At 37.5% G+C, this 12,159-nt stretch overlaps 1 protein-coding gene across 5 annotated transcripts in view; it reads left to right on the top strand.

The window, feature by feature from the left end:
• SHLD2 (shieldin complex subunit 2) overlaps positions 1 to 12,159 on the top strand; it is a 132,467-nt gene that overhangs the window by 80,178 nt on the left and 40,130 nt on the right. For 3 of the 5 annotated variants that reach the window (XR_007518492.1, XM_049894344.1, XM_049894345.1), the window contains 2 exons: positions 3,964 to 4,158; positions 4,344 to 4,478. Coding sequence is in view for 4 of the 5 variants with exons in the window: in XM_049894344.1 (XP_049750301.1) it covers positions 3,964 to 4,158; positions 4,344 to 4,478 (330 nt within the window). In the remaining variant the exon portion in view is untranslated. Of the gene's footprint in view, positions 1 to 3,963; positions 4,159 to 4,343; positions 4,479 to 4,563; positions 11,284 to 12,159 lie in introns of those variants that run through there. The other 2 variants (XM_049894347.1, XM_049894348.1) reach the window with 2 other exon arrangements.

Here is a 12,159-nt window from a genome sequence, read left to right as displayed (position 1 = left end):
ATACAGCCTTTGGAGTGTCTTTAAATACGCAGTTCAAAGACCATGGAACTTGAAATCTTCTGAAATTTTTTTTATGTCCCACAGACATCTCAAATTCAACTTGTCCAAAGCTGAACTCATCATTTTTGCCTACTATGTTCTCCTCTCAATATTTCTTCTGTGTCCTTGCTCTCAGTGTAAGGTACTCACCTTCATCTGTTTACTTAACACAAAAGCATTAGTGTCATCTTTGATTCCCTACATCTAGTCCATCCCCATGCCCTGTGAGTCCAGGTCATAATTCAAATTTAGATTCTATTTTCAAATTTATCCCCTTTTCTGTGTTGACACTGTTATCACCCTAGTCCAGTAGTTTGTTACATGAAAGAAGATATATAAAGTATATTTAAATGATGAAGTATGCTAAGAAACACTCACGAAACCACCACCCAACTTAAAACATTACTAATATCACTGAAGCTCTCTGTGCTTAATTAAAGCAGATTGTATGTATTGGGTTCTGAAAACATTAAAACGCTTATGTTTCAGTATTTGATTTTGAAATCAGTCAAGTTTATAACTTTAGGGTTTCGTGTAAGTTTAATCTATAAAAGACCAATATTTGAGTTTACCACATCTCAGAGAGCATGTGTATGTGAATGGTAGTCAAATGGCATTTAAACAAAATTCATCACATTTTATAGCTGTTGATGCAATGGAAAGATAAGGAATGTATTGAAATAATGAAAATAACATGGTCTGTAAATATTTTGCAAGGGATGTGGGAGATGTTGTAGTAGATATTACTGGTTTTGAGGCTGATCTTGATTCAAGTAATTATAGTTTAACAATTTCATTAAAATTGTAGGACCTAATCATTCCAGGTAGAGAATATTCCGTGGAGCCATAGTGGAGCTTCAGGTTTTTGTAGAGCGATGTGAAAAAACGTGAATTAGTTAGATAACCTTCAAATTAATTGTTTTTATGCTTACATTGAAGTTTATGTTGCCATGTTTTTCATAGGTTAGTGGCTAAAGTATATTCTAAAGGTTTTTTGTTTGATTTAGGGAAATGATTATCAGTTGACACTTTGAAGATATTGCAGTTGTATTTCTTCTACAAGAATAAATCAACTTGATTAGTTTCATTTTGCAAGTAGTTACAACTCATGAGAACAGTCACACTTCTGATTAATATGTTGTACTTTTGGAAAAGACATCTTTCTTCATTATAGTGAAGTGTAACATATTTTACAAACCTAGTCTTTTGATAATGTTACAGGATATAAATTTGATACTAAATATTATTAAATGTATAATCAAAGGCTAACCCAGTGTTTCTAAGCAATAAAAAAAATTATTTGAAATCTAAATAACTGGATATTTCCATATAAAAATTTTTGGAACAGGCAGAAGTAAATATTTTGCTATCAGGGATTTTCCCCCAAAGTTTTATATTATAGATAAAGAATGAAGCCCGGAGAAGTTACATGCAAGTTCACAGAGATCATTATTGACAAAGCTGGAATTTGAACTCAGCCCTTCTGATTCCAGATGTACTAAAAATAATTGTGAAAGAAGATCAGTATGGAAGGAGATATTTGGGGTTGGGTTTTTCCTCTTTATCTCCAGTCTGTCCTCATTCATCTTTCATATTATCTCTTCTTTTTTCTTAGGCCAATTATCTTTGTTAGTGATATCACCATTGTTTTATAAAATTTGTTTACGAAATTTGTTACGAATTGAGTAATCTTACTTAGGTTTCTAAAAGCATTAAAACATTTATTTTAATCTGCCTACCTAGTTGCACTAGAAAATCTTGGTGTCATCTTTAATCTCTTCTTTACCTCCCACATTTCAGTTGTTCCCTGGATTGCACCTCTGAACCATCTCGTAAATAAATAACCTTTTTCCCCTTTATATGTGCTTGCCTGTTTTCCAACATTTGTCATCTTCTCTCCTGTTGACAGTGTCACTAGCCTTCTAAATGTTCTTCCTGCTTTTTCTTCTGTGAAAACTGATTCCTCTACACTAGGGAGTCCATGAACTTGGTTGGGAAAAATGTTGCATCTTTATTTCATTAATCACTAGCTGAGATTAAGCATTTCCTTCAATTATGAATAAGGCAACAATCCACAATAATATTAGCAGAACTTGTGACTTGGTCACTAGTGGAAATCACATATACTTTATATCACATTACAGTTGCTATATGCTCCCACTACCTTGAAATTCTAGTAGCTGTTACTCTACTAAGTCTTGTTATTTAATGTACTAATGAGGCACGTATATCACAGTTTTGAAAATATTTTGATTACTCTGTTGCTGTATAATTGATTTTCTTTGCGATCTTAAGTATTTTATGCATTTAAAATAGTCTATGATGAAAATGTTCTAAAATTAGGTAGTGGTCATAGTTGCACAACTCTGAGTAAACTAAAAACCATTGACTTGTACACTTTAAGAGGGTGAAGTTTATGTATGTGAATTAGACCTCAGTAAAGCTGTTATAAGTTGTTATTCTTTTCATGGGCCCATATGCTTCGTCAGACTACCAAAAGCATCCATGGTACGTAAAAGGTTGTGAACCCTTTTTGTTTAACTGGAAATATACCTCTGCCCACCTCGTTTGCTACCTAGAAATCTAGACATTTTTCCCAAATCCAGCTGAAATATTCCCTCAATGAAGCCTTCAACAACTTCCCTAGGCAGTTCTTTTTCTGTGCATTTTTAGGGGTGTTTACATGCACTTCTCATGTCCTGAGCACTGTGCCTAGCATTGTCTCTCTCTAGACTGTTAACACGTTCAGTGTTGGGACCGTGACATAATTTGTCTTTGTGTTCCTAGTACTTGGGTAAAGCCTGGCACCTAGTAGGTGATCAGTAAATACTCATGAAGTGAATCAGGGAAGAATGAGGCTTTAGTGCGGCATAAGGAATCCATGGGGGTAGGCATGTTGATGGGAGAAGGAAAAAAGGATCTTTTTTTTTTTTTCTATTGAAATTGGCTAATAAACTCTGCTTTCTAAAAATACCAAAGCGTTTTGTGCCAGGATCTGATTTTGGTCAACAGTCAGTCATGTGCTCAAGCGTACCTCGCTTTTCTTCAGAGAAATTTAAGTCTAATCAGCAAAACTCATCCAACTGTACATTTAAAATTTATGCATTTTATTGTATGTAAAGTATACCTCAATAAAGAATTAGAAAAAAAATTGAGACAGGAAAGAGAAAAACTCTAAGTGGTGTAATGACTGAAAAGTTCAGTAACTGATGTAACAATCAAAAGAAACAGTACAACGCTGTACGTGCCCAAATGCCAGATGATAGTCACAGGTAAACCGCTCTCTGAGTTAGGAGAGGAGAAGGCACTTGGGGTCCGTAGTGGTTATTATTCTGTGTAGTATTTGGATAGGGAGACGGGAGGATGATAGCATTGCAGGTAGTAAAAGCTGTAAGGCAGAGCCTTAGAAACGGAAAGGAATCAGACATGTTTGGGGAAAGCGTGAGGGCTGGCTAGGAGGCTCGTAGAGTATTTCAGGTGTCAAGTGCTAAGGATCTTGAAGAAAACGAGGTGGTTGGGATAGCCGAGGAAGACATGATCAAATTAGACTCCAGGGACTGGGAACTGGTTGGATATAATCGACTGATAGAAGAGTAAAAAATAATAGCTGAAATTTTTAGCTTAGTTAATTGGTAGAAAGATGACATTAACAAAATAGAGAAGTAAGAGAACACTGCCAGTTTTTTTAAAAAAAAAATTTTTTTTAGGAGATAGTAAATAATTCAGGTTCCATTGGTGGTAAATACCAAGTTTTATTTTTGAATCTAAACTGATTCAAGAATAAGCTACATATTTTATAGAAGTGAAATCATGTTTTACATTTAATCATACTTCACAGCATAGTGTACAGTTCTAAGAAGATATTGTAGGTTGTCAAGACAATATATTGTTTCCATTCTTTGTGTATGTGTTTCTCTTTCTTAGATTCCAGTATAGTTAGTGCTGTTGTACTTCAGGACTTATTGGCATATGTTTCTTCAAAACATCCTTGTCTCAGAGATCTTCCTCAGAGGCAGCCTCAGAAAGTCAAAAGGATTGAGTTTGTAGAACTGAAGCACCTTCAGCCTGAAATATTAGTCCATGCAGTACTAAGAGTTGTTGATATCACTATACTGACAGGTAAACATTTTGTTACTTTCTTAATTTTAAATTATAAAATAATTAAAATACACGACCATTTTAGTGTATCAGTTATTTATCACTATATACTTACCAAGTATTAAAGTATATAGTGATAAATAACTGTATACTTTAACACATGTGATAGATTAATGCCAATTTAAATACTTCTTTTCCTTTTCCAGAAGCATTATACAATTATAGAGGACAGAAGCAAAGGAAAGTTGTGTTAACGGTGGAACAGACTCAAGGTCAACATTATGTACTTGTTTTATGGGGTGCTGGAGCAGCCTGGTACCCTCAAATTCAAAGGAAAAAAGGTAAATACACCAAAAAACATTTAACCTATTACCTATGCCCATATAGATTGAGGTAAATGATCAATGCTTGCAAGCCTAATATGAAGAGGATCTTAACAGATTAGATACATTTGAAATATAAGTGATCATGATCAAGTATTCAATGAGCAAATTTCTTCTGTTATAATTTTATACCTTCTGTAAGCAATTCCGTGATATATAAAACCCTCTTACAGTTAAAGGTGGCAAAATAAAAGTTTCCATGTATTCCCAGGTATACTTACCTTTTTAGTAAAGATCTTATCTCCTTTAAATAATATTCTTTAAAATTTAATTCTGGAGAAGCTTCCAAAATTTTTTGTTTATCTGAAGTACTCCGATAAATAAACTTCTCTCTGGTTATAAGTCAGGTCTTAGGGGAGTTACATTAATTCTTTCAAGTCGCAACATTAGTTTGTAATAAATCAGTATATCCCATTAAAAAAAAAAAAATAAATCACTATATCCCAGGGCTTTTTTTTCCCAGTGGTTTTAGAAGTGCAAATTGCTTGTCAGCCATAGAATGTTCATGTTTAAAATGTGACCCATGATTATATTTTTCTTCAAAGTATAAAATGATAGCTTAAGGTATATTAACTAAAGTTAAATGAAATTATTGTTGCAGTAAAATAGTACAATTCTTCCTTTGGATATTGCGAAATATCTTAGTTATAACAATCAGAGATAGTTTAATTAGTGGTTTTTGAGTTATGTTATCCTGCTAAATTAATTCAGAGATTGATTGTGTGACCCATTATTTTCTTTCAAAAATTTATACACTAATTGTTTTGTTACATCGGTTGCAGTCTGTCATGTGTCGTCACTCTCTCCCTTTCCCTTTTCACCCTGGGCTTTCTGTCTCCATTCATCCAGTTTTTCTGTCCCTTTCTGCTTTTGGGTAGGTGTTGTCCATTTGGTCTAGTATACTTGATTGAACTAAGAAACATGTTCCTCACATGTGTTATCGTTTGTTTTATAAAAGCCGGTCTCATCTTTGGCTGAAAGGTAGCCTTCAGGAGTGCCTTCAGTTCTGAGTTAGCAGGGTGTCTGGGGGCCATAGTTGCCGGGGTTCCTCCAGCCTCTGTCAGACCAGTAAGTCTAATTTTTTTTTTTTTTTGTGAATTTGAATTTTGTTCTCTATTTTTTTCCTGCTCTGTCTAGGACCTTCTATCGTGATCCTTGTCAGAGCGGTTGGTGGTGGTAGCCAGGCACTATCTAGTTCCTCTGGGCTCAGGTTGGTGAAGGCTGTGGTTCAAGTGGCCTGTTAGTCCTTTGGGCTAATATTTTCCTTGTGTCTTTGGTTTTCTTCATTCTCCTTTGCTTCAAACATGAAGGGTCCAATAGATGTATTTGAGATGGCCACTCACAAGCTTTTAAAACCTCAGACACTACCCACCAGAGTAGGATGTAAAACATTTTCTTTATGAACTGTTATGCCAGTTGACCTCAGTGTCCCATAAGACCATGGTCCCCACCCCTCAGCCCCGGTAACTTGGTCCCTCAAGGTGTTTGGATGTGTCTAGGAAACGTCTATGGCTTTGCCTTGTGACTTTTTTTTTTTTTTTTAATGTTTATTGTACTTTAGATGAAGGCTTACAGAGGAAACTAGTGTGTCATTAAACAATTAATACACATATTATTTTGTGACATTGGTTGCCAACCCCGTGACATGTCCGCAATCTCCCTTTCTCAACCTTGGGTTCCGCATTACAGCTTTCCTGCCCCTCCTACTTTCTCGTCCTTGCCCTTGGGCTGGTGTGCCCGTTTAGTCTCGTTTTGTTTTATGCGCCTGTCTAATCTTTGGCTGAAGGGTGAACCTCAGGAGTGACTCATTATTTTTTACGTGGAGTTAAAGCTTCTTGTCAAGCTTCTGTCTCCAGAGTGGTTATCTAAAGGTAGAATCTGTCACATTATCTCTCTTAATCATTAATAGCCCATAACTAGGTTTTGAGATAAGTCTGATTTGGGGCTTTTAGGATCAAACAGTGACCGATGTTTGTTTGGTTGAGAAATCTGACAAACATTTGCCACTGATAGACTAACCATGATCACTGGCCACCATATCATAGCTGGGAACATGAGTCCAGTGCATGTTGAACAAAATGTAGGTCAGAGGTGTTACTTCTATTATGGTGGAGCTATAGCAAAGCAGATTACTGCTCCATGATTAATATGGATATTCCTTTAGCATTAGAAGTCATTCGGTTAATAAGAATAGAAATTATAGTTGTCTCCGACATTTCTATGGTATTTAGCTTAATACTGAAAACTTAGGAATCCAAGAATTAAGATATATTTGTTCATTGTTCATTCATTCACTCATTCAGCATACATTTATTTATGCTCACCAATTTAAATTTTAACATCCACCTCAATATCTGAAGACCATTCTTTTTTAAGATGGGAATATACCAATTTTGGAGAATCACTTAGTTTTATCTTCAGAAAATGTTAGCATGCTCTTTATTTAATATTTCTGAAGGCATTCTTGGTATTAACCTCTGTACTAGACACTTGTTCCACTTGCTCTTAAGGATAGCAAAATCACGTTTAAGTGGTTGTCTTAGTTATCTAGTGCGGCTGTAACAGAAATAACACAAGTGGGTGGCTTTAACAAACACAAGTCCAAATTCAGGGCACTGGCTTTAGAGGAAGGCTTTCATTCTCCTTCGGCTCTGGTGGCAGGTCCTCGTCTCTTTTCAGCTTCTGTTTCTCTCTGTTCCTTGGTGGTCGTCACGTGGCTTAGCATCTATCTTAATTGTCTAGTGCTACTATAACAGAAATACCACAAGTGGATGACTTTAACAAAGAGAAATTTGTTCTCTCACAGTCTAGGAGGCTAGAAGTCTGAATTCAGGGCACCAACTTCAGGGAAAGGCTGTCGCTCTCTGTTGGCACTGGGGGAAGGTCCTTGTCATCAGTCTTCCCCAGTTGAGCTTTTCAGCATAAGGACCCTGGGCCCAAAGGACATGCTATTCTCCTGGCTCTTGTTTCTTGGTATGAGGTCCCCATGTCTCTCTGCTCCCTTCTATCTTTTATATCTCAAAAGAGATTGATTTAAGAAGCAACCTGATCTTGTAGATTGAGTCCTGCCTCATTAACATAACTGCCACTAATCCCACCTCATTAACATAATAGAGACAGGATTTACAACACATAGGAAAATCAAATCAGGTGGAAAAATGGTGGACAGTCACACAGTACTGGGAATCATGGTCTAGTCAAGTTGATATACATTTTTTGGAGACACAGCATTTATCTTCCCCCATCTCTGCTTGTTTGCTTACTTGCTTAATCTGCTGTTTTATATCTCAAAAGAGATTGGTTTAAAACACATGCTACACTAACACTACCTCGTTAACATAACAAAACCCATTCCCAAATGGGTTAGGGTTTACAACACATTTTGTGGGGATACAGTTCAGGCCATACAATGGTATAATCAGAAATAATCATCAAGAATTATTCTGAGTACTGGAAATAATGAGTTATTTGGGATGAGTAATAAGAAACTCTAAAATTCAGGTTCTTGTGAAATGCATGTTGCTAGTTTTTTTTTTTTTAGTAAGAATTTAAGGAGCTCCTGTGGTATAGTGGTTAAGCTCTCGCTGCTACCCAAAAGGTTGGTGGTTTGGACCCCACAGCTATTCTGTTAAAGAGATGTGGCAATCTGCCTCCGTAAAGATTACAGCCTTGACACAAAAACAAATTCAAAATGGATTAAGGACCTAAATGTGCAAACTAAAACTGTAACATTCTGAGAAGAAAAAGCAGGGGCCTAGCTTTCAACAATGGATTATCTAATATAATAACAAAAGTGCAAACAATTAAAAAAAAATGAATGGGACCTCAAAAAATTAAAAACGTTTGTTCATCAAAAGACTTTACCAAGAAAGTGAAAAAACAAGCCACCAACTGGGAGAGTATCTTTGGAAGCCATATATCCGGCAGGAATCTAATAACCAAAATATATGTAAAACTTCAACAACTTAACAACAAAAAAGCCAAATAAAGCAATCATAAAATGGACCAAGGACTTGAACAGACATTTCACTAAAGAGGACATTCAGGTATTCACTAGACACATGAAAAGATGCTCAGTGTCATTAGCCATCAAAGAGATGCAAAAGGGAACCACAATGAGATACCATTTCACTCCCACTAACCCTGGGGGCATAGTAGTTAAGTGTTGTGGCTGCTAACCAAAAGATCACCAGTTGGAATCCACCAGGTGCTTCTTGGAAACTCTGTGGGGCAGTTTTATTCTGTCTTATAGGGTCGCTATGAGTCAGAATCAACTCGACAGCAATGGGTATTTTTTTTAAAGATGGGTTAGATTACAAAAAAACAGAAAACAACAAATGTTGGTGAGCATGTGGGGAAACTGGAACCCCTATCCTTTGCTGGTAGGAATGCAAAATGGCACAGCTATTGTGAAAAACAGTGTGGTGGTTCCTCAAAAAACTAAAAATAGAACTACCACATGATCCAGCAATTCCACTCCTAGGTACATACCCAGAAGACTTGAAAACAGAGACTCAAAAAGAGACTTGTACGCCGCTGTTCACTGCAGCACGATTTACAATAGCCCAAAGGTAGAAACAACCTAAATGCCCATCAACAAATGAACAGATAAACAAAATGTGGTATATACATGCAGTGGAATACTACTCACTCAATAGGAGAAATGAAGTCTTGATACGTGCTACAGTATGGATGGAGCTCGAAGAGATTAAACCAAAAAATCCCACTGCCATCTAGAAATTACAGTGAGTGAACTAAGTCAATCACAAAAGGACAACTGTTGTATGACCTCACTTATATAAAATGACAAGAAAAGGCAAATGTACAGAGACCAAAGTTTATTAGTGGTTACTAGGGATAGGAGGGAGGAGGGAAAGGGGAGTTAAAGGTGATAGAAAACACTTACTGATTAAGGGTAGGGTTGCACAGCCAGTTTATTGTAATTGCTGTCAGTAAATTGCATACCTGTAAAAAGTTGAATTGGCAAAAAAAAAAAAAAGCATGGGACGTTCCAGTTAATTGGCCTAATAATGTGTTTAGTGCTTCTACCTCCTAGTTCATCGTGTAATGCCTGGGATCTTAAAAGCTTACGGAAGAAGGAGAGTCAGGGATAGGAGGATATTAAATATGTGGCTAACTGCCTCTATGAACAACTGCCTCCTTTACCATGAGACTAGAAGAACTGGATGGTGTCTGGCTGCCATTACTGAACATTTTGATCAGTATTTATTTGAACGGGCCAAGCTTCTTCCTACGCCAGGATCTTGAATTTATAGAAGAATCCTGATCAAAAGGGGGAAAATGTAGAAAAGCATTTCCAATTCTTATGGACTTCAGACTTTCTGGAGCCGTGGAAGGTAGATGAATCCCTGAAGCTATTGCTCTAAGGTAATCTTTATACCTGAAACTAAAAATATCCCCTGAAGTCATCTTAAAACAAAACAGTAGTTTAGCTTAACTAGTAAAAAAAAAAAAAGTCTGCCTTGAGTATTATGCTCTTTTAAGAACTAGCTAAACCAAAACCAAACCCATTGCCATCAAGTCGATTCCGACTTATAGCAACCCTGTAGGACAGGGTAGAACTGCCCCATAGAGCTTCCAAGGAGTGCCTGGTGGATTCGAACTGCCAACCTTTTTGGTTAGCCACCATAGCACTTAACCACTACGCCACAGAACTAGCTATATGGGATCAAAGTGGCAAAGCAACTTGAGGGTTTAGATAGGAACCTTAGGGGGCAGTGAGTTTACGTTCATGTGGGAGGAACAAGTCAGAAAAGGAGGGTGAGAATAGTTGCACAACTCGAAGAATGTAAACAGTGTGACTAAATTGTACATGTAGAAACTGTTGAGTGGGTGTATGTTCTGCTGTGTGTATTCTCAACAACAGTGACAAAACAAATAACATTTAGAAAAAAGAATACAGCTTTGGAAACCCTATGTGGCAATTCTCTGTCTGGTAGGGTCCCTTATGAATTGGAATTGACTTGATGGCACACAACAACAACAGTAGGAATTTTTTTATATGTAGCAAAAAACCTGCTATCTGGAGCAAGGATCGGTCATGGTTTAAGTCCTAATGGTTGGTGGACTTAGGGACATCAGTTATATTTCCTAGGAGTAATAGGGTAAGCAGAAAATAAGCTTTTCAGAATTCAGTGCTATACCAATGCAGTATCCTTAATTAAGTACAGAGTAACATAAGTGATCCCAGCATTTATAATTATGCTTCATGCATAATCATAGTTCTGTCTGCGTGGGTAGATTTGGAATCTGGTCACACTCTTAATTTACGGTTCGAACACAGAAATGTATTGCAGATTGTCTTCTGTCACTCTCCCTCAGACTAACTAGCCAGATCTGTGCGGGGCTCTTTTCTGTTATTTGAACGGGCCAAGCTTCTTCCTGCGCCAGGATCTTGAATTTATCTGTTTTCTTGGCGAGGGTGCTTTTTCTTTAGCTTTCCTACAGGATGCCTCCTTCATGTCTCAGCTCTAAGACTGTATATACTCCATCAGTGGATATGCTACTCTCTATCTGGTCACCGTTTTTAACCCATTCGTGGCACATAACACAGCTGGAAATTACCTAGCTTATTCATTGGCTTGTATGTTAACTGTTTTTTCTCATTAGATTGCAAGTCCTGTGACTGTAAGCGCCTTGTCTAGCGTCTTCACCACTGGACCACCACCGCACAGCACTGTGCCTGCCCCAGTAGATACTTGCTTAAGGAATGAGTGAATGGATAATAAAATACAGACCAGTGGTAAACATTTTTTTTAGCTACACAATTCCCACTGTCTTTAATGGAGTAAGAGACTCAAGTTTGAGGAGGAAATAACTTTACTTGATTCAAATGATAAGAACCTTTAAAAAAAATCATAAAGTTAAAATGTATGTGCATGAAGGCTTTGCAATCCATGGGATGTATTCAAAAATTATTTTAAAACCTGGACACTGAGGGCTTGTAGTTAGAACTAGGACTCCACTCTGGCCAGCTTAACCAATTAAGGGGCATGTGTTTGAAGCATACAGAGGTGTCTCACAGCACTTAAGGGCAAAAGTGTTGGTGTCGCAGAGCGACGTGGAACCAGGAGCTGAAAAACCCCACAGGTTCCAGACAGTTTCTCTGGGTATCTGATTTACTCACTGGGTGCAGACGTCACTTGCTTCTCAAACCAAGGGAAAGCAGAAGATGGTTACTCCGTGGCTCCTTGAGCTCATGTTTCCTTTCAGGAGACCTGTCCCGTTTCCAAATTCCCAGGGAAGAGAATCTGATTGCCCAGATTAGATCTGGTTCTGTTAACTGTGGCCGGGAGGACAGGCTTACAAAGTACAAGTATCAGACTTAAGCTATTTCAGTGGGAGAGAAAATAGTTAAGGGAGCCACTCCTGGCCTGGGTGGACACTCAGAGGTGTTCACTACAGAATGTATGTGTGTTCGTTAACTTGGTATGATGTATATGCTAGGTTATTTAGTTTAAAAGGAAACCCTGGTGGCAGAGTGGTTGAGAGCTATGGCTGCTAACCAAAAGGCCGGTGGTTTGAATCCACCAGGCGCTCCTTAGAACCCGATGGAGCAGTTCTGCTCTGTCCTATAGGGTCACTGTGAGTCAGGACTCGACAGCAACAGATTTTTTAG

Source organism: Elephas maximus, chromosome 8 (genome assembly GCF_024166365.1).
Source record: "Elephas maximus indicus isolate mEleMax1 chromosome 8, mEleMax1 primary haplotype, whole genome shotgun sequence".
NCBI lineage: Eukaryota > Metazoa > Chordata > Mammalia > Proboscidea > Elephantidae > Elephas > Elephas maximus.
The sequence above is the reverse complement of the archived record's forward strand: the minus strand, read 5'-3'. Positions and strand labels throughout refer to the sequence as shown.